At 53.4% G+C, this 20,505-nt stretch overlaps 1 protein-coding gene and 2 long non-coding RNA genes across 6 annotated transcripts in view; 1 reads left to right on the plus strand and 2 right to left on the minus strand.

Moving 5' to 3' along the window:
* Nucleotides 1-16,237, minus strand: part of B4GALT1 (beta-1,4-galactosyltransferase 1) — a 22,565-nt gene extending 6,328 nt beyond the window's left edge. The window contains exons 1-2 of one of the 2 annotated variants that reach the window (XM_083816500.1): nucleotides 15,867-16,237; nucleotides 5,320-5,555 (exon numbers count right to left, since the gene is read on the minus strand). In XM_083816500.1, the coding sequence (XP_083672626.1) occupies nucleotides 5,320-5,555; nucleotides 15,867-16,164 (534 nt within the window). In that variant the 5' untranslated portion in view covers nucleotides 16,165-16,237. The remainder of the gene's footprint in view (nucleotides 1-5,319; nucleotides 5,556-15,866) is intronic. The other variant, XM_083816499.1, reaches the window with a different exon arrangement.
* The window catches only part of LOC310889273, a 70,795-nt gene that overhangs the window by 46,587 nt on the left and 3,703 nt on the right, over nucleotides 1-20,505 (minus strand). The window lies entirely within an intron of this gene.
* On the plus strand, nucleotides 16,453-19,373 carry LOC310889272. 3 transcript variants are annotated; one of them, XR_014576488.1, is made up of 5 exons: nucleotides 16,453-17,123; nucleotides 17,218-17,299; nucleotides 17,421-17,503; nucleotides 17,920-17,989; nucleotides 18,677-19,373. It is a non-coding gene; the product is annotated as an uncharacterized lncRNA (long non-coding RNA). The 3 variants fall into 3 exon arrangements; XR_014576489.1 differs by having other exon boundaries at nucleotides 16,453-16,976; XR_014576490.1 differs by lacking the exon at nucleotides 17,218-17,299 and having other exon boundaries at nucleotides 16,453-16,976.

Raw genomic sequence — 20,505 nt, forward strand, 5'->3', positions numbered from 1 at the left:
GCTGGAGCCTCCCACAGCAGAAAAAAAAAAAAAAAAAGCAAAAGCAAAAGCGAGATAACCCTGCTGATTATGACTATATTATATGACTATATTATATGACTATATACTATGATTATAACCCCCCTGATAATGACTGCTCTGAAAGAGGTGCTTGCTCAGAGCACCGTGGAGAGAAACCACGGCTGTGCTTCAGGCTGTGGCCAGGACAAGGACTGTGGGACTAAACATCTCGGGTGCAAGAAATAGGCCCGGCCTCTTTCGGGCAGAAGTACACGTGGCTTGGCACACACCCATGGGCTGGTGGATTCCTGGGGTGCTCTCAAAAACCAGCAACGGGACCACACCCAGGCACCTGGGGGCACTGGTGCCTTGGGGTGGCTTCTCAACCAGCACCTGGCCCCGCAGCAGCACCAAACCCAAGCCCTGCACAGGGAGCAGTGCTGAAGGAGACTGGAGTTTTTTGCCAGCCAGGAGACCCAACCTGCCAAATCCTTCCCACCTTCCTCTCTCCACAGCCTCGAGCCAAAGGATTGCCCTGCCGTGCCTGGCTCCTGCAGCGTGTGCGTGTGTGTAGGCATGCAAATCGGCTCCCCACCCTGCTGCAAGCTCACCGTGTGGGACACGAATCAAGGATAGACAAAATACAGAGAAGCAGCCTGAAGTATCCCATTTACCTCCTCTCCTGAATGGCTTTGTTTGGTTAATAAATAATCTTTTTAGAAACTGATTAATCACATCACTTGGATCAATAATTAGTAACCAATTAATAATTAGTAACCAAAACTGGTTAATGGATCTGTGGCTTGAGAGCCAAGAATTTAACCGTGAAACAGACACAAATATCTTTCAAACGAAGGATTTAACATGCAAGTGTCAAACCAAGGTTTTCAAGAGCTTTCAGCACCTGCCTGGGGCTTAAATGACTTCACAGGGAGGAGTGAGCTCTAGTGGAGGAGGATCTGAGCCAGTTCTCAGCATCCTCACCTGAAATAAAAGGGTTCACGCAATAACTAAGGTGGTGGGAAGATGATCACCATCATGCATAAGCAAGAGCTGTGAAAACTTGAGCACAGAAGATGAATGAAAGTTGAACAAAGCGGATGGGGAGAGGGAGCGGCTGCGGCTGTGGGAACAGAGGGTTTTCGGCTGTCGGCAAAGGAGCTGCCGAGCCCACGCGCTCCCCAGTCCTGCAGCTGGAGTTACGAGCCCCAGCAGAGCCCGTACAGCCAGGAGACCTGACCCAGATGGGGGATCTTGGGCCACGCCAGAGGTTGGTCCTCAAAAAACAGTTTTCAGAGCCTCTCCCTGCAACAGGAACTGTACTTGCTCGTTTCATACCCCTTAGCTGCTCTTCTTGTAGCAACAGTGCAAGGCAAGCAGCGTGCTTCACATGGGTTTTGTGATCAGCAGAGGCTCAGCCTTATTTAATCCATGCCTTACAGCAGCCTCTCACTCATCCAGGGGACACTCAGGGATTAACAATTCTACCAGGAGCTGCTTTTTAAAACTTATCCCAGAACCCCCCCATAAGAGCTTTTCCTTTTTGCAGAAATCTCTGTTTCTTAACCTAAGGCGATTCAGGAGCACCAGCACGCCTCCAGTATCTGGGATCGAAATCTCAAAACTTGAAAATGGTGCTGCAGGCTCCTGTCTCTGACTGACTCCTGACTTTGTGAAAGAGAAGAAACTGTAAGCAAAGCTGGAAAATCTGCTCTCCAGGAGGCCACCCCGTCCAGGTGCACGGCACCACCGGCGAGGCTTGGGAGCGCAGGCAAGGCACAGCAGGCAGAAGACAGCCTCCTGCCTGCCCCTGCTTGGCAGCTCCACGCCCCGTGGGTGCTCCCCGCTCTTTGCCGCAGGGGCAGGGATGGGTTTGGACCGGCTCTGGCGGAGGGCATCGCCCCAAAGAACCACGCAGCAGATGGGGGGGCTGCTGCTTTGGCACCGCCGCCATGTTCCAGGTGTAGCCTCTGCACCTCTTTTCCTAGGCTTTCAACAAGAAAAGGTGCGCTCCGAGCACATTGTTTGCTAACTATTTTTTTTCCCTGACAATTTTTCCCCCTGTATTCTCTCGTCCAGGAGCTCAGCCCACATCAGAAGCCAGCGCTGGTGCCCAGCACCTGTTTCTGCCTCACAGCTTTACTCCCTGTGTCTCTTCCAGTACTTGTAAGCCCATCGCCATCCACCAGCCCATGAGAGACTGGCATAAAGGGGCACAGCGGGCTGCCTCAGACCGACAGGGGATGATGCTGGCTCCTGCTGGCACCTGGAGAAGATCAGCTAGGCTTTTGCCCCTTCCCTTTGCTGGATCTGGTTTGCTCAGCCAGACCCACCACAGGATGCTGCCTTCTTTCAGTTGGGGTGTACGGAGCTGAGACTCACACTAAGAGGCTTGCAAACCAGCAAGTTGCCACCTGAACAGTGGTTTCACCCCAGTTTTGCCCTGTCTCGCACTTTGAGGCAGGAGGCAGCTCTGTGATCCCTCCTGTAGGCAGCACAGCAGTGCAGAGGACCCAGATCTCCCTCAGTGGGATCCTGAATCCGCTAGGTCTGGGGCAGGTAATGGGGATAAGTGTTTCTGGCTGACTGGGAGAGAACCATCACCTCCTTGGCCACTACCAGCCAAGCACCATCCCCTCCTTTACCCCCAATACCTGGGGAGCCCTGGCACACCCCATGAAATAACGGGAATGGCCATGATGCTACACACACACACAGACACACACATGCTCTCTGGAAAATTGCTACCAAGGGTGCTGCAAGTAACACCGGGGACCAGTGGAAAATGCAGTTTTTAGGGAATTTGCCAAGTCTCCTCTCTCCTGAACTTCAGCTTGGTGCACGAGGTCTCTGCCACACGGGCATTGGCACAGGCTGAGAGGCAGCAAGAAAACTTGTTTTGAAACCTGATTGCACGGATGTCCTGGCATGCACAGCAGCTCATGGAGCAGCAGCATGCACTCCACACAAAGTGACTGTGACCGCACGGCTACTGCAGGCTCGTGGTCTTGTGAATGCACAAGGGAGCACACGGGCGACTGCAGGAGCAAGCAGGACTAAAGCAGACTTGACAAATTCACCGCTGCCTTCTCCAGCCACGAAGCCTAGTCTGTGCTTCATCAGCTGGGTGCGCACCCAGCCGTGCATCTCTCATCTCAGGCTTATCTGAAGGATCCTACAGCTGCTGCTCCACGTGTCAGGTTTGGGTTTTGCTGGGCTGGGGAGGGGCAGACGTAACACACATTTTCCACTGGCTCCTGTTACATGCTGGACATCTTACGAACATCATTCTCCTGACTCCAGCCAAGCCCTACTCTGAGGCATTCAGGCACTCAAGAACAGCATGGTGGAGACACAACGGGCTCGAGAGGGAAACGCATTGTGCAGAAAGGAAGAAGTTTGACATTACCAGTGCAGCAGTAGCAGGGCTCAGCGCTCCTCTTTCTTTCTATGAGATGCAGAGGACAGAAGAGCACGTAGGCAGCGTGTAAGAATCAGATCACACAGTAATTCTCCTTGCTTCAGTGATTGCTTTGCTATAGACAGGATTAACAAGTAAAGGTAACATTTCCCCACTAGAAGGAAAAATAAAAAAAAAACAAAAAACAAAGGAGGGCAGATGCAAAGGGAAGGACAGACAAGAAAAAGAGAAAAGCAATTGTCAAGACAGCAGAGAAATAAGACCATTATCCCACTGTACTTCCGGCAGAATTAATACATTTTCTCTGAATCTCTCGATTCAGTATTCCCACTCACCCTGGAGAGACGCATCCCATGGGTTTACCACCACTGACCATGCTGCCTCTTCCAGACACGAGTTCTCAAGAGGCATGAGGAAGGATTTTGCAAATCAAGCAGCCTTACTTACTAACCTATTATATCTGACCATAGGACGTGTCCAGGACACACACATACACCCAGCATGCTGGACGTCACTCCCACTCCAGCTTTGCCCAAAAGGGGTGAGTTAAAAAAACAAACAAACAAAAAAAAAAACAAACAAACAAACAAAAAAACACATTTCCTTAAACGACTTCTCTGAGGGTTCAATCACTTCAGAGCACGCAGGCGTAGCACCAGAGGACAGAGCACCAGAGGAGAAGAGGAGGAGCTGCAAAGGCAGGGCAACGCAGGCTGCACAAAGCCTCACAGGGGCGGCAGTGGGAGCTGAGGCCAAGCCGGGGCCCTGCCAGCCCATGGGGCACCGGCACGGCTCTGTGCGATCCAGCCCCTTGCTTCCCTCATCCCATGGCACTACCGATGGGGAAACACCAGCCCCAGCAGTGCTGCTGGCTCCAGACCACCAGCAGCTCCTCCGGGGAGGCAGCCCGTGGGCTCCGGATCGCCGTGAGGGCCGCGGCGCCCTCCCCTCAGGCTGCACCACGAGGCCAGCACCCGTGTGGGCCAGAGTTGCATTTAAGGAAGCACACTACTTCTCAGTTCTGTGGAAACTGAGACCAAAACGGGACAAAGAGCGATATTGCGCTGCGGGGCTGTCCTTCCAGAGGCCTGCCAGGACCGACAGGGCTGCTCCTGCCCTGACACGCTGCTGCCCGCACGACTGCCCGCACACCGTAAGCTCCTCCAACACCCAATCACTTAAGCACCATTGTGGGATAAATTAAGATTGATATTGCCTGAAGTGAAATGTACCTTTTTTTAATTTTTAAGACAAGACTACGTCCTCCAGATATCAAGGAAAAAAGTGACACACACACCCCACACCCTGTTGCTGCCTGTTCCTGCTCTGTTCAGTTTGCCTGCAGACAGCCACTTACCTGCTGCACTGTGGCACCTTTCTTTTGTCCATCCTGACACTTTATGCTTTATTACTAACCACGAACAAAAGCTTCTGAAGGAAGTGAGTGAAATCCTACGGCTTTATGTCACGCCTAATGCCAGATCAGGTATTAAGGCTACCTGGTCAGCTTACAGATCTGTGTGCAACTCCTGCAGCAGTTCCTGTGAAAAGGAACTTTTCAAAAGAGAAATTAGATTGGGTTGGGCTATTAGGGATTTTTTTCCTCCTGACCAACAAACTTCTTCAACCAGAATCTCTTTAGAGTTAGCCATGCCTGACTGGAGGAGCAGACTCCAGGTTTTCCATCAAAATCATCAAAGTAAAATTGCTCATATTCATTTTTTTTGTGCTTCACCTCGTGTTTTTTTTCTTTTTTTTTTCTTGCCTTTCAAAGCAACCTTACACCTGCCTGCCGACCCACTACCATACCATTCAGGATAAAGTAACCACTCCCCCATTTCAGGGTGCACGGACACCGCTGCAAGAGTGTCAAAAGCCCCGTGTCTCCAGCATCTTACCTGGTTGATAACATATACTCCATAATCTAACTGCTGCCTTTGAAGAATTGGGTGCAGGTAATAGAGCCAGTACTTCAGGTGCTCCTCTCGGTTTCTGAACGGGATGATTATTGCTACTTTCTGAAGTGCTTTACAGTCCTTTGGAGCGAAACGACCTCCATCTTTGACCTCTGGGTTTATTCTCGCCACCTCTTCCAAGTTCACAGGCTGGGAGAACTCCACGCGTAGTGCCCCGACTGGAAGAAAGGCACAGCACAAAGCCAGTTAGCACGTCCCGATGGCCACGCACTGTTTATTCCTACGGGCACACATCCTTCATGCACAGATATTCACTGCTGTCATTTTCTTTTTTTAAACACAGGCTTGGATCTAAACGAAATCCCAGCGGTGCACGGAGGTGTGAAGCTGGGGTCAGCTGTACCTGATGTAACCACACACCACCACCCAGGGCAAGCCTGCAAACGCTCTGGTCCCATGCTCTCAGATCCCAACGAAGCTGCTGGTGCTTAACAATTCTTGAAGATCGCACGGCTGTGCTCCCACTGGCACACACATCGAGGAACCTGACCAGAGCAGAGCGCTGCCCCCTGCGCTCCCACCCACCTTGCGCAGCGTGAGAGTCGAGCGCTTCAAAAATAGTCCCGCTCTCCTGCCGACGTAATTACTTACGCCAAGGCTACCCACATGCAAAGCGAACAAAACCCCCTTTCTTTCTTTTTTTCTTACAGATACTTCCAGTGTTCTGACAGCGTGCCCATTATTTATCAAAAGTCCTGTGCTAGAGCTACTAAAAATAAAATCAAAAGTATGTCCGGATTTGCATGCAGTTGGCAATTCCTGCACGTGGTTTCAACAGTGGCAGGTTTTGAAACTGCCAGATTGATCTGTGCCAATGCTGGCGAGTAAAACTGAGAAGCCCCCTGGCAGCACAGAGAAGACGACAGCTTCTGAGCCACTTGAGCTCCCAGAGAAGACCGGCTCAGAGCCGCTTGAGCACTCCTGTGCCGAGCTCAGGGAGGGACTGCCGAAATGGGCGCCGCTCGGGAGCTGCTGCACCAGGCTGCCTTCAATTTTAGGAGCCAGACAAAGGCAATGCAACACATGGGGAGAGCGGATGAGTATCACAGGGACAGCGTGGCATCCTGGAGCACTTTCTGGATGCCCTGCTGGCACAGGCAGCCCCAGCCCTGACGAACCGACCTGTGGCAGAAGCCTGATGAGAGGCGCAGCTCCCCAGGGAAGCACCACTCCCTCTGCCACATCCCGTGCTCAGTGACAGCGAGCTAATAAATCAGCCTGAGGTGCCCATAAAGCCACCCTCTGCCTGCATGCCCAGCTACCAGCACAAAATGGCTCCAGTAGGAACGCCACAGTCTCTGTACCAGCAACCCCCATGCACAAAGCCGAAGGTTTTCACCATAAACGCTAGGCTGGGCATCACTCCTGAAAGGTTTGGCTGCTGCTTCTTCTCCCTCTCCTCCACCTGGGTGCGTGTGCACTCGCACACGGGTTTCACCTTAGGGCCACCGGCTCCTCTCTACATTTGCTGAAGACGCAGCCACAGCGTGTGCAGGCTCACAGCGTGCAGCGCACAAACCTCTGGTTGCGACTGCTGCTGCGACCCCCTGGCAGGACCGGGGCTCCACGGTCAGGCTGAACTTTGCAGAATGGACTGCCCTGTGGAGCCCCACCACAGGCACTGGGTGGTGAGCCCCCAGAGGAGGGGCACACCAGGCCTTTTGGGAGCTATGTAAGACTGTGACCAATACAACCAACCTTGTACATACCCAAATCTGTGCCTTCATACACAGCTAGAGAGGTGGAAGTGAAACTTCAGGTCTGGCTCATTCCCAGGTTATTTTTCTAGCAGTCATTTTAGGTGGGGCATGCTTCACAGCCCTGTGCTCACTCTGGCTAGAGATGACCTGCCAAGGATGCAGGCGTGCTCAGCACACCCCCAGGGCAGCTCTGCCACCTGACTTGCTGCCGGCACAGCGGAAGCAAGACCTTGCAGGCGCAGGTGTCACGTCTGGGATGCGAAGGCATCTCCCGACTGCTCTTACACCCATTGATGGAGCTGCTCAAGCGCAGGAGGGCAGGTTCAGCCCGCAAGAAGAGGTGACTGAATGCAAGCAATTTACTGGGAATGGTGCCTGCCCGATGCCAGCTCCCGGACTGCACCTGGAAGCGTGCCACAGAACGTGCCGACACTTTGGCAGCACAAGCCTCGAGCATCAATACCACCACTCCGCGTGTTTCAGCGGCACAGCGGCCGCCTCCAGCCACTACTTCCACATGTGTGTACTCGCAGGTCACCCACTGCGGGATCAGTAGCACCGGGGAATGACGGACACGAACGCTGCCCGCATGCGGAGGTGGCCGGACTGCTGGTCCTTCGGGAGGGCAGGTCTCCTCCAGAGCATCCCACCCGCCTCACTGCTCCTTGGGCTGCTCAGCAGGGAGCGGGGCTGACTGTGATCAGCCTTCTGCAGCACCGGGCAGGATCCCAACGCACTGCTCTCCGGGGAAAAATTATCAGTGATGACAATAATGATGAGAATAATGATGATCTGCCCAGAGATGATGCATTTTGCACAGGCTAAGTGGGAAAGTTTTTATGCTTCCCAGTTCCCATGTTAAACGGTTGCTTCTGTGTTTCCCTCTCGGACGAGAAGGAAGCAATTTCTCAGACCAAGGTGTTAAGGTCCCATTACCACTGTGTTTCCCAAAGGTCTCCCCGGTCCCCTTCAGCCCACTGGCACCTGCAGGGCGCATTGCAGCAGGGGGAAGGCGCAGGAAGGGGAGGAATTGGGGCAGGAAGGGACACACACTGCGCAGCATCTCTCCCCACAGTGGCACCCCGACAGCTCGGCAGCCCTGCCAGCAGCTGGCAGAGCAGCAGGGAGTGAAGGTTGGCCGCTGAGCCCAATTTGCACGGAATCTCTCTTCGGCAGCGTGCGAGCTCTGGGAGCCACAGGCAGGGTGTTTGTGCAGGCTGGCAGCTGCGGTCCTCCTAGGTCACCGCGCATCCTGCCGAGCCCTGTTCCTGCCTGCCTCTCAGAGGCTGGGAGGTCAGGCAGGAAAAGACAGGAGAGGAAAGCAGCCATGATAAAAGCTAGCTGCAGAAGGCAGATCCAACAGTTTTGGAGGCTGGAAGGGAGACTGATGAGGAACTATCTGCAGTATTCCCCTCCCACTGTTAATAAAGTCAGTTTTAAGTGTAGCACGCACTCTCACAAACACTGCCTCGACATCCAAGTCCACGAGCACTCCTCGAGTACTGCTTCTGTAGTTCTCACAGCAGTACCGCTTCTAAGATCAGCTGGACGCAAGTCACCCAGCTAGGAAATTCACTGCCATCAGTAAGAATAGGAAAATGTAAAAATCTGGATAAGCTGCTTTCAAACACAGAACGTCTGAAAACAAATCAGACCTCACAGGGCCACACAGCTGACAGTAGGCAGCAGCAAAATGCCACCTGGCACAAATCGATGCTTTCAGTTCGCTTCTCAAGCAGGACAAGCGCAGAATGAGAGCTGCAAACACAGGCTTCCCAAGCAGAGACGGGGGCCACAGCTCCAGCTGCACATTTTAGATCATTTTGACTGCAGTTTGACTACCTGGATAGTGAGCAGCCCCAAGGATGCTGACCCAGGACAAGAACTGCGGATGCCAAGAAAAGGTGTGAAGTTTGCCATGGGTGCAGTCACACTGGCTAAAACCGTATACTGCTCCGTGTTTGCTATGTAAACTTTCCAGCCCAATTCACTTCATCTCAACCTCTTCTGCTTCCGCTCAAAGTGACTGCTTGACACAGGAGCTGCTACTCTACACTGGGCCTTTGCCAAACACACACCCGTGTGACAGAGCTATGAGGACATGCAGCGCCGGTAACGCGCGCAGCACGGGGTTTGTAGGCAGACATCTCCTGGGTTCGCATTTACAGAGCTCCCACACAGCATCTTCATGAGCCTCGCTGTATGCTTTTAGCAAAAGAAAGCCTTGAAAATACGGTCAAGGGACTGCCAGAAGTTTGCAAAAAAATGCAAAAGCGCTGCCTCACATCCGAACAACTCGGAGTCTGCAAAAGGGAGTTTCAGGTGGCAGTGGAAGGGACCAAAAAAACAAGAAGAAGCCAGCTGTCTCCCACCCCCCATCTCTCCCACTCAGAAACATTTCTGCTCAGCTTCAAACAAAAGGTGCACAGGAAAAGCTCTGCACAGGCACAGGCGCCAGAGGAGCCGGTGTGGTTCACACAAACAGGAAACAGTATTTCAAACGAAGCAAAAGGTGAGGCTCACAAAAACCTACAGGGAGCAAAGTGCCCAGGCGCAGCAGCACCTCAACGACCTGATCCAAAGCCTGGGTGATCTTGTTCCCCGCTTCCAGGTGGCCACGTCTGCCACAAAGGTTAAAACTCAAGCCGTACAACCTGCCAGCACACCTCCTGGCCCCTCGCCCTGCTTGCCCCAACAAGTGCCGGAGGATCCCCGCACAAAGAGCCCAGCATCTGCCCAGCCTGATGCTGCGTCTATCTAACAGCTGCCCCAGCCGGGCTTAGGGTGGGCACAGATCTCCGTTGTTTAATTTGGTGAGAATGAAAGCAAAAGCAGGCAGCAGGGAGGCTTGAAAGATGCTTGCCTGTAGCAGGCGGGCGAGGAGGTTTCCATTGCCCTGCCGCTGAGCCCCGCATGCGCCTGTGCTGCCACAGGCAGGCAAGCCCGTGCAGAAGGAAAACTGGAAAAGAGAAGCAGAACTCGCAGAGAGAAACAAAAAAGGCTCTCTGCAGGGCCCGAGCAGAAAAGGGAAGGGCCCGCCGACCGCACCGACACAGGCCTCGCCGGGAAAAACAAAACCAGCTCCACCCCGGAAAGCCTCAGCCCCTGGCTGGGGAGCAGGGGTTGCTCCAGCCCCCAGACCCACGTGGCAGCCCCAGGGAGCAAGCTGTGGGACGGGGCAAGCCTGTTCTTTCTGCCAAGGGCAGCCTCCAGTCTGGCTGTAAACGTCCTGGTGGGGGAAAATAATCCTTCCTGAGCACCGGGATACGTTTCCTTCGGCCGGCCTACGCTCATGAAGCTGTGTCTCCGTGCAGGCATCAGCTCTGCTGGCGTGAGGCTGCAGTCCTGGAGCCCAGCACGTGCCCTTGCTTGTCCACCACCACGGACCCCAGAAGGAAAGGGGCTGAAAATTACAAAATTCACACCAGTCTGCGCTCTTTGGATGCAGACTGACTGCAAAAGGTAGCCCGGGCACAAGTTCTGAATCCAGCCCCATACGACACCTACTCCAACACAAGGCCTCACGCTAGCGCATGGTGTCTTAAATTTCTTTTTTAAATTTGTGCTTTCCACGAGAAAGTACTTTGGGGAGAGAAGCAAAGTCCTCCCCGGTGGCTGCAATCCAGCACGCACTCGGTGAAGCAGCTCTGAGCCCTCTCCCTCCGAGCGGGACGATCTGCATGCGATTAGCCCCGCTCACGCTGGCGCTCGCTGCAGGCTGCCGCCGTGAAATTAAATTCCAGGCCCTCGAACGGCAAACTTAAAACAAACAAACAAAGAGACTCCCCGGCTGCTTGGACCAGAAAAAGGCTGAGCCGCCTCTCCGCCAGGAAAACCCCACCCTGCCACAGGACGTGCGGACGGATGGACAGGCAGACAGGAGACCTCCTGGTCCAGTCCTGTGCCCCCTGGTCCCAGCCGCGGGGCCGCACCTGGAGCCCCGTGGAGGGAGCGAGGCAAGAGAAGCAGCCCTCTTTCAGGCAGACAGCTGCCTGGGGACTGCTTGGGGACTGCCCCAGGACTGCTCTGCTGCAGCGAGAGCGAAAATCTCTGGGAGGCAGCTGGGAACAAGGCTATCTGCAGAGCTACGGAGGTGCTGGTGCACGCCTTGCCGCATGCTGACTGACGCTGAGGGAAAGGTGGCATCCCTGCAGGGCAGCAAGACCTCCCCTAGCCCAACGGGATGGTGGCACTGCTCCCTCCACATCCCCCAAGAGCCTGGCCTTCATCCCCACCGCTTCACCCCGAAGCCTCTCTGGCAGGTGTGGGCACAGCCGCTGCCTTGCCCGCTGGTGTCCGAGGAGCTCCACACCGGGACAGGGAGGCCGAGGGCTCAGCCGATGTTTGCATCCAAGTGCAGCTCGGGAAGCTGCAAGCGTCTGCCTCTTTCCAAGCATAACTTGGCCCAATTTCCAAAAAAAAAACAACCCTAGCTATTGCCTCAGATCAGCGCTGGCAGGGAAACAAGCACGTTATAAAACACTAGACGCATGAGATGGAAAACTTTCCTTTTCTCTCCGGCGCACCCCATCTGCTGGTGCCGCGTCCCCAAAACGACTGCTCTCCACGAAGGCACAGTGCCTTTCCGAGATAGTTTGCAAGCCTAATTAACAATAATCCAAGACCGTTCCTTCCTTTGAGGAGACACGGGGATGAGAGGGGTTGTGCTGGGGCAGGGATGCTCACTGCTCCCTGCCTGCTGAGAAAGCCTGCGCTTCCCAAGGGAGATGTGCTCCAGACCGCGGGGATGGCTGCGGTGCTGCCAGCTGAGCTGCCAGGAACACACAACCACTCCTGGCCAAACACCTCAGGCATATTCTCTGCAGAAGCTCAGCACAAACTCTTTCGAGGCCAAAAAAGCCCTAACCTTGTGCAAACCAGTACGTGTGTTAGCTCCCCCTCCCCAGGTCCTCTCCATGCCCTTCTCTTCAAGTTTCTGTTTTACTTTTACAGAATGACACGACAGGGCATCCCCTCTGAACTGTGCCTCCCGTGGGGCTGGAGGGCAAGGACCTGCCAAACCCCAGCGGCACCAGCACTGCCGTTTTTCTTAGGAACTGGTGTTTCCAGCACCCTGGGATGCTGGACACCTCAAGATTTCCACTCCCTCACCCCAAATTACGCCCCACCAGGGTTGTGCTGATGCTAAGGCGTCCTCTGCCCCCGCTCCTGATATGTCCACAGATAGCAGGCCCTCGCACTAGATTGTCTGTAAGATCTCTGACTTTTTAGGCAGCATGTAACCTATAAAACCTTCTGCAACGCAGACACGAAGCATCACCACCAATTTTACAGAGCACGTCTGCTCCCACGTCAGCCTTCCATGTCGGTGGAAAACATCAATGTCTCCATGTAGGACTGTGATGTGTGGAAGAAACAGCTGTTTTTCTTCCATGCCCAAAATCTCCCACCGAATAAACAGTTAGAAAGTGCTTTCATATTTAGGCATTACAGAAAATGAGTGCATTTCCAGTGTTTGGTGCTTTGGACAGTTCACTGGTTCTTACATTACCATGGAGCTTTTATTTTTGTTTTGACGATTTCCCTAAATTATTAGGGTTTGGTGTTGTTATGTTCTCTAAACCTAACTCTGGGGGCAAAAAGCTACAGAGCTGGACACCTCCCTGCAGCGTGTCTAGGGCACTTGGGTTGTCTTTGCCATGCGACGCTCATGGGGCTGAGAGTGATGACACGTCTCTTCGGTCTGCCATCCCTCTGCCAGCTGCACCTGGTATCTAAATGTGGGTCAAAAATTGCAAAAAGAGACAGCTGTATTCTAAATTAACTTCCATAAACAACACGTGCTCTCGACCAGCCAGGACTCGAAAATGACATCTCTGAAATATAGATAAGCCTGTCCATGAGATTCTGCCTTGCAGACTTCTGTCACCAAAAGACAAGCGCTGCGTGTAGATGAGCTCCTTTACATGGGGATATTGCCACCAAAGAAGCCGCCTCCTTCCTCACCCCTCACTGAAATCGGAGGCAGAAAACAGCACCATCACCAAAAGACACGGACCTCATGGAAACAGGAGAAGAAAATAATTTGACTTTTTTGAAAGCATGCAGGCCGACACATACGCTAGTTCCGTAAAGCAACTCTTTAATTTTTTTATTTTAATTATTATTTTTAAAACGATGCTGTTCTACACCTGATAAAAATTGTAACAGTTTAGGGGATGGTCACTGGCAGCACAGAGCTGGATTTTAGCTTGCATTTGCCTTTCGGGCTTCTAAGAGGCTGAAATTTCAGTAAGTGGGCTCTGCTTCCAGGTATCCCATTTAAGACACTTATTGGCATGCAGCTCTCAGCTGGAGCATAAATCCAAAATGCTTTTATTACCTTATATTAAAGAACTTCAGAGCTGTTAAGGATTTTTAGTTCAAGTTTTACTTGCAGTGTTATCTCACCAGCCCTAATTCCTGCTTTCAAATGATAAATAAAGGCAAACGAACCATAAAAGCAGGTTAAATTCAGCAGCTTCATGTAGAGATTAAACCTCACATTCAGCTAATGTGTTTGTCCAGGAGCCAGACAGCAGGGATTGTCAGCTTCTCTCTCTGAACATCACTAGAAGGGAACCTCTGGGGCTCTGAAAGCAGTATCTGGCTATCTGACTGTTCAAAACGCCAAACCAGCTCAGTCACACATATCCTGCATGATTCATCAAATGCTTCCCAGTGAGGCGGGGTGGGGAAGAAAAGAAAAGAAAGAGAAAATGAGGTGTGTGTCCATGAACCGAGGTTTGTGTTGGGGGGGAGGGGGGGAATGGAGCCACCTGCTCACACCGGAGCACTTCCTTGTGCCTTTGGGAAGGAGGGCATCCCAGGAAGGTCCGTGCTGGTTCCTGCTCATTACACCTACACTGATAAGCAGCTTTGTACAGAGAAAGAAGATTTTTCTGAATTCTGAGTGGGTGAATTAAGCCTCAGAAATGCCTGCAGACAGTATACCTCTCCATCCCCCACGCTGATCACAGAGATACATGAGAAGATTATCAGAGCAGACTCAGCTCTGACCAACATCCGAGGTACGACAGGATTGTTTTACAAATGTTGCCTGCCATCAAAACATGAAAAAAAAAGTGGTAAAAAATTAAATTTTTACCCCAGGCCAGTTGGGTTTCTTACTGACATGCTGGCTACATGTTTCACAGCCGTGCGGGTGCCGTGCCAACCTGCACCTGAGCGCAACCCCCCCGAGTACTGCATGCAGCAAAGCTGGAAACTATTTGCTTATTTATTGTGCTGCTTAGAGCTACTTTCTGCTCGGCCCTGCAACCCTCTGAACATCTGCAGCCAATTCCAATTGCCTCCTCCGGCCTCTCTGCACTGGGCACAAATTGCACCGAAGACAAAGTGTATTTGAATTGATCCTCCAGCCACCAAGCCTGAAAATGCCTCGAGTCCTGGGGACACAGAGCAGCATTTCTCTGAACTCCAGGCATTTCGAAGCACATGACTCGCTCCTGAGAGGATCAGGGTGCACAGAGATGGCTTAAAGCAAAGCCATGCTCATAAAGGGCTCCCACATCCACTTGGTGACGACGGGCTTGCAGAGCTGCTTTCAGCTTAAATTGATGCATGGGGAAAAAGTGAAAGACACGAATCAAAAACAACAACAAAAAAACACAACACAGTTCCTTTTGGTGACCTCAAAACCGCCTTCCTAAAATAAGAAACCAGTCATTTGTTATTCAGATGCATCAATCCATAAACAGTTGACCAGCGGGTACCGAGAGAAACTATGAATTTCTGTGTTGCTTTCATTAACTGAAAACCACAGGTAGCTGCTTGAAAGCCTCTTCTCCCTTTACGATCTCCAGCAAATAAAAAGCGCCCTTGGAAACGTGGCACATCAGCAATGAGGCAGGTGATGCCCAGACTCCAGGGCCAGGTCAGGATGCGCTGGGATGCCAGCAGGATGAGCTCCCCTACCTGCGATGTGCCCAGCACCAGCAAGTTGCACGAGCGCCTTGTACGAGGTGGAAAAGAGCTGAAAGTCTGCTCCTTTTATTTTTTTCTTCTTTTTTCTTTTTCTCTCTCTGTCTCACGACAAAGCCAGTGGGTCCGAGCAGCTATGGGAGACTGACGCACAAACCAGGGCACCAGGGGATGCAGCCCCGCAGAGCGCCCGCCGCCGGGCTGTGAGCACCCGGGCAGCCCTGGGGAAAGGCCTGTGGGAGCACGGCTCCAGCCCGCACAAAACCCAAGCCAGGCTGCCACGTATCAGGATCCTGCATCACAGGTCCACAAATGCGGGAAGCGCCGCTCGGATGCGTAAACCCGCGCGCCCCAGGCTCTGCCCCGCGGCCCCTTCCCACCCGGCACGGCTCCCCCCCGGGCGCACACAAAGGCAGCAGAGCTCCGCGCAGCCCGCCCGCTCCTTCCTGCGAGGGATTGCGCAAGGGGAGGTATTTTTGGGTAGAGTTCCCAGAGGAAATTACCCAACCTCTCTCCAAGACACCAGAAGGGAAACCTCTCGCCGAGGAGACCCGGGGAAAGCACCGGGGGAGACGGGGGCTCGCCGACCCGGGGGGCGCGCACAGCGGGGGCGCGCACAGCGGTCAGGGGGGGGCTCCGCTGGTGGCCGCGCACCCGCTCCCCTGCTTGCCCCGTCCCCTCCTCGCCTCCGCCACCGCGGGGGCGTCCCCGGTGCCCCCCGGGGGGGCTGTCACAGCCCGCGGGCAGCGAGCCCGGGGCTCCCCCGGCCGCCGTCGGGGCGGGGACACGGCGGGGCTGCGGGTGTCGCTGTCGGGGGGCACTCACCGAGCAGCGGGGAGGGCTCGGGGCACGGCCCCGGCGGCAGAGGAAGCGGCGGCGACGGCGACGCGGGTTGGGGTCGGGGTCGCGGCCGGGCGTCTGTCGGCGGCGTCTGTCCCGACAGCGGCTGCGAGGCGTTGGCGGGCGGCGGGCGGCGCGGCGGCGGCTCGGGGCTGCGCGGCGGCCCCAGGGCGCTGCCCGCCAGGTAGTAGAGCAGCGTGGCCGAGAGGTGCAGGGCGCAGAAGGCGACGAGGAGGCGGCAGGCCCGCTGCAGCGAGGTGCCGGGCAGCGACGGCTCCCTCATGCCGAGGCGCTGTGCCGCCCGCCCCGCGCCGCACCGCGCCGACGACGGGCACCGGGGACGGGGCGGGGGCGCCGGCGGCTCCGCCCGGACGGGGGCGGCCCCCGAGCACCGAGCCCCGCCCGCAGCCTCCGCCCGAAGCGGGGGACAGGGGTTGGCGGCAAGGGGGTGGAAAGCGGAGGGGGGTGGGGGGCTGACGGGACACCCCCGGGCCCCCCGGGGTATCCCCCTCTTGGGTGTCCCCTCTTGGGTGTCCCCCCGGGGTGTCCCCCCGGGGTGTCCCCTCGGAGGTGTCCCCCTGCCCGGGGGAGGATCCCCGCGATGTCCCTCTAATCCTGCCCGGCTCATTGATGCCCTCAGGTGGGAGCCGTGGTGGTCTGGAAGCCGCCTGTGGCCCTGCTCGCTGCGGGACCACGGCTCCCTGGAGCTGAGGATGGGGGCTGAGCACACACGGCCCTGCTGATACACACGTGTCTGGGCCTCGGGGAGCGCTCCTGGGACAGCGGGTGACACCCAAGTGGTTTGCAAGTGTAACAAATAATCCTCGCCGGCAGTCCTCCCCGCGCTGCTCTTTATTTTGTCTCGGGAAGGCGAAGGCGCTGCGAGGAGAAGTGCACCCACGTTCCTCCCCAGGTGAACGCGACTTCCCAGCGCGCACAGGCACCACTGCCACTTCCCCCCGGCCCTTGTGGTCTGCTGACTTCGGCTGCCTCCAGTGCTGCTTGGTGGGCCGCCAAGGCGCTGGTCTGTGGAGCCGGGCTCCTGTCCAGCGCGTGCGGAATCTCCTCTGACGCGCACTCCGAGGCTGCTCACAGGTACTCTCATTCAGATTAACGCGCGGTCTGCGGGCTTTGAAGAAGCGTATCGCGTCCTGCCTTTTGACCTCCAGCAACGCTGCTGCCTCCTTGTCTTGTCGATGCTGCTCTTTCTTTGTCCTGCCAAGACAGGCACGCTTTTGTGAGGTCGGTTCCCGCATGTTGCTGTTTCTGTTGGTTTTTGTGGAGGTTTGGACCAGCTGGACCTCACAAGGTCAATGTTTTTTCATCTGATTCATAGAATCACAGAACGGTTGAGGTTGGAAGGGACCTCTGGAGGTGAATTATTGTGGAGTCTGTGCTCATTTTTAAGACCTGCAATGGTTAGTGATCTCCTAGAGCAACCTTGGATCTGTAAAAATCCACCTTGTCATGGGACAAAAGAGCTTTGTTCATCTGGCAGGACAAGGAGTTTGGATCTCAGTGCCTCTTTGTCCTTCCCAGGTGGCTTCCGTTGACTATCTGGAAGTGCCTTTAGACCTTTGCCACAGGAAAGCTCAAAGAGAAAGAGTTGTCCTACAGTCAAGGTATACGACCAAATACTTGTGCCTCCTGTTTTCTCTTTACTTACACATTTCTCGGTTCTTTCTGATACCTTCTGTGAGTCAGTCCAGTACTTACTGCTTTGCATTAACCTGATTTTGTGAGCATCGGGATGACAATGCAGCCATCTATGACACTAATGCTATTGCTACTGATGTTCTCGGTCAGCATTCAAGTAACCACGAGCTCATAAGTTGCCTCCTTGAATGAGCAAACCCATCTTTCAAACCCTCAAGACCTCCAAATATCTGTTATGGATCAGTTAGCAAAAGACAACCCCAGGAACATGACTCTGAGCAGAGAAACCATTCATCAAGACTTACAGGTCAGTCCAAAGTTTCCATGTTTCCCTGCTGTCAGAAAATAATGCATGTAAATTTTGTCTTTTACTTTTTTTCAGCTTTGAGCTGGGTACTTGTTGGGAAAGTTTCCGTGATGCAGAGAGAGTGAGGCCTCAACTGCGACTCAAGGTAGAGTCAATTTGATTTCCTTTCAAGTTACTAAATATGTCATGCCTTAAATTTAGCAAGTGATTGTAAAAGAAGATTGTGCAGTGTCTGATACAAACATCATAAAGTTAGGAAGTTTCCAACATACATTTCCACATAGTTCTGTTGTAGCATCCTACCACAGAAAGCAGCTATGTTTTGTGTGAGTGGTATAACAACCTTAATGTTTTTGCCATGAAACCAGTGCTTTTTGCAGAATGGCTTTGGAAGCAGAGCAAAGCTTACAGATGAAAGCAGACTCTGCTGCTGTCAGAGATCATTTACATTCTGCATAGATGCAGGTGTGCAGTCATGTGTGAATAGGTAAATGTAAGTATACACAGTAAAGTACATAATGACACACTTTTTTATTTTTTTATTATGGCACAGAGGTAAGATGTTCTACTGAACTAGAGAACAAGGAAATAGAAATGCATGTCTTAAAGGACAAATGCTTTCGTGCCTGCCGTTAGGCTCTCATACACGCTGCATGTTGTCCCCCTCCACCAAGTCACCGCAGCAGTCTCCACCCTGGCCCAACCTTAATTCTTGTTCGCAGAGATCTGACTTTGCTACATTACCAAATCAGCTTCTAGCTCCCTGGCTTCGCTGTAGTACTGATGTTCTTTTCTGGTGAAGGTAATTTTTAACCTTTTTTTGTCCTTGCAGATAACCGGTATGTAACTACGCTGCTGCGCTGCACACAAGCATGTCTGCCAGTCCACCATGCCTGACGACTTGTAACTCTGATTTTAATCAAACTTGGCAGTTGGAAGAGATCATAAACATCCAACATGCATGCTGAAACAAGCCATTGGGGTGCAACAGCGTGAAGGTTCGCTGATATGTGGCGAGACATTCGTGGTTAGGCATTAAAGTACGAGGAGCAAGAGGGAGATTATAAGCCCCATCACCCCAAAAGAGCAGCAAAGTCCTTGAGGGGCTCAGCAGGATCCAGGACAGGACATGAATATGTGCCAAAGAGGGGTTTGTGCGTGGCACAGCCAGCACGAGGATCCATAGAAGTCTGGTCTGTCACCCCGTGCCCTGCCAGTGTCTGTGTGCTGCCCATGGGGGTACCACACAGTGCCCACATGGACAGGCCCGTGCACCCGCTCTGGCAGTATGGGACCAGGGGGCAACTCCTCGGCCCCTCCGCAGCCGTGGGTCACTGCGGCCTCCAAGGTGTGCGAGATGCCAGGGATGTCAAATCAGTACTGGCTCTGCAGAAAGAAGTCCCACGGGAGGCTAGACAACGGGTTTTGTCTACAGTTTGCAATGGTTACTACTCAAAATAAAGGCTTGAAACTGGTCCAGCTTTGCAGAGTGCAAGACCCACGTCTGATGGCATCTTGCAAACCTATAAGTCTTTTTGCATGTGTCCTCCCTAATTTCTAGTACTGAAAGAGTGGGTGACAAGGTGGACCAGCTCCTGCCACCCGCTTTGCCTCCTGTGGGCTCTGCTGGACACCGAGGGCATGCTGCACTTGTGACAAGTAAGGCATGTGGGCCTGTATGTACTTACCAGTACAGATTCCCCCCTTTACAGATTCTGCCCTTACAGGGCAGATTCCCCCCTTTTCTTTCACTTGTAGCCAGTCCTATGGCAAATGCACTTGTGCATCTTTTCAACTGGGTAGTGTTGAGCCATGTCTGAGGTACTATTTTGTGTGCTTGCCTTGGGGGAGAAGTGAGGATAATCCTCTTCAAGAGGTGCACGGAGGCCTTTTGGAGAATGAGCAGGTGCCTGCAAAGCTTTGGTCGTTGAGGGGTAACAGAGAAAGAACTCACTTCACCTATAGAGAAACTCGTTATCAGCCATAGTCTACCTAAAGTTGAAGTGAAGAGTATCCATCAGTCATTAATCTCTGGCATTTTTAACCTGAATGGTTCCTTTGTCTGGGTTATTTGTAGCATTGCGCACAGCAGTGTGGCTCAGCCCGAGGTCTGGTGCCATACACTTCCCTGTCTAGCAACCAAAAGAAGTTAAACGGAGCTTGCGAAAGCCTGGCTGCAAAGCCAGCTCAGGTTGGGTCACTGCTGCACTTGGTCAGTTCCTCATGAGGCTTATCTTCTGGCTAGCTGCTGTAATACTCCTATAGCATACAAATCAAATTGTGTGTTACGGCAGTGTAAACGTAAATCCATTACAAGGGTGCTTGTCATTATCAGCAGTGCATTTCTTGGTTATGCACTGTGTTGCCTCCTGTGACAGAGAGCAACAGGCGTAGCAGCTGTCCAGAGGTGCCAGGACCTGGCTCTGCTGTTGAACAGCATATTTTCCAGAGCACAGAATATGGGATGCGGGTTGTACAGAAAGGTGTGGTTTGGTGCCAGTGGCTGGCATCATTTTGCCAGGCAGTTTCACAAAGGAGAAACTTTACCTTAGCACCTGGCTACTCAATATCAAGCTGTTTGCAATGCGTCTAGTGCTGCTCTGATCCATCAGTATAGATGTAGATGGATGTAATGTGAGGGTAGAAAGAAACAAAAAAACA

The sequence above is a fragment of the Anser anser genome, assembly GCF_964211835.1.
Source record: "Anser anser genome assembly, chromosome: Z".
In the NCBI taxonomy this organism is placed as follows: domain Eukaryota; kingdom Metazoa; phylum Chordata; class Aves; order Anseriformes; family Anatidae; genus Anser; species Anser anser.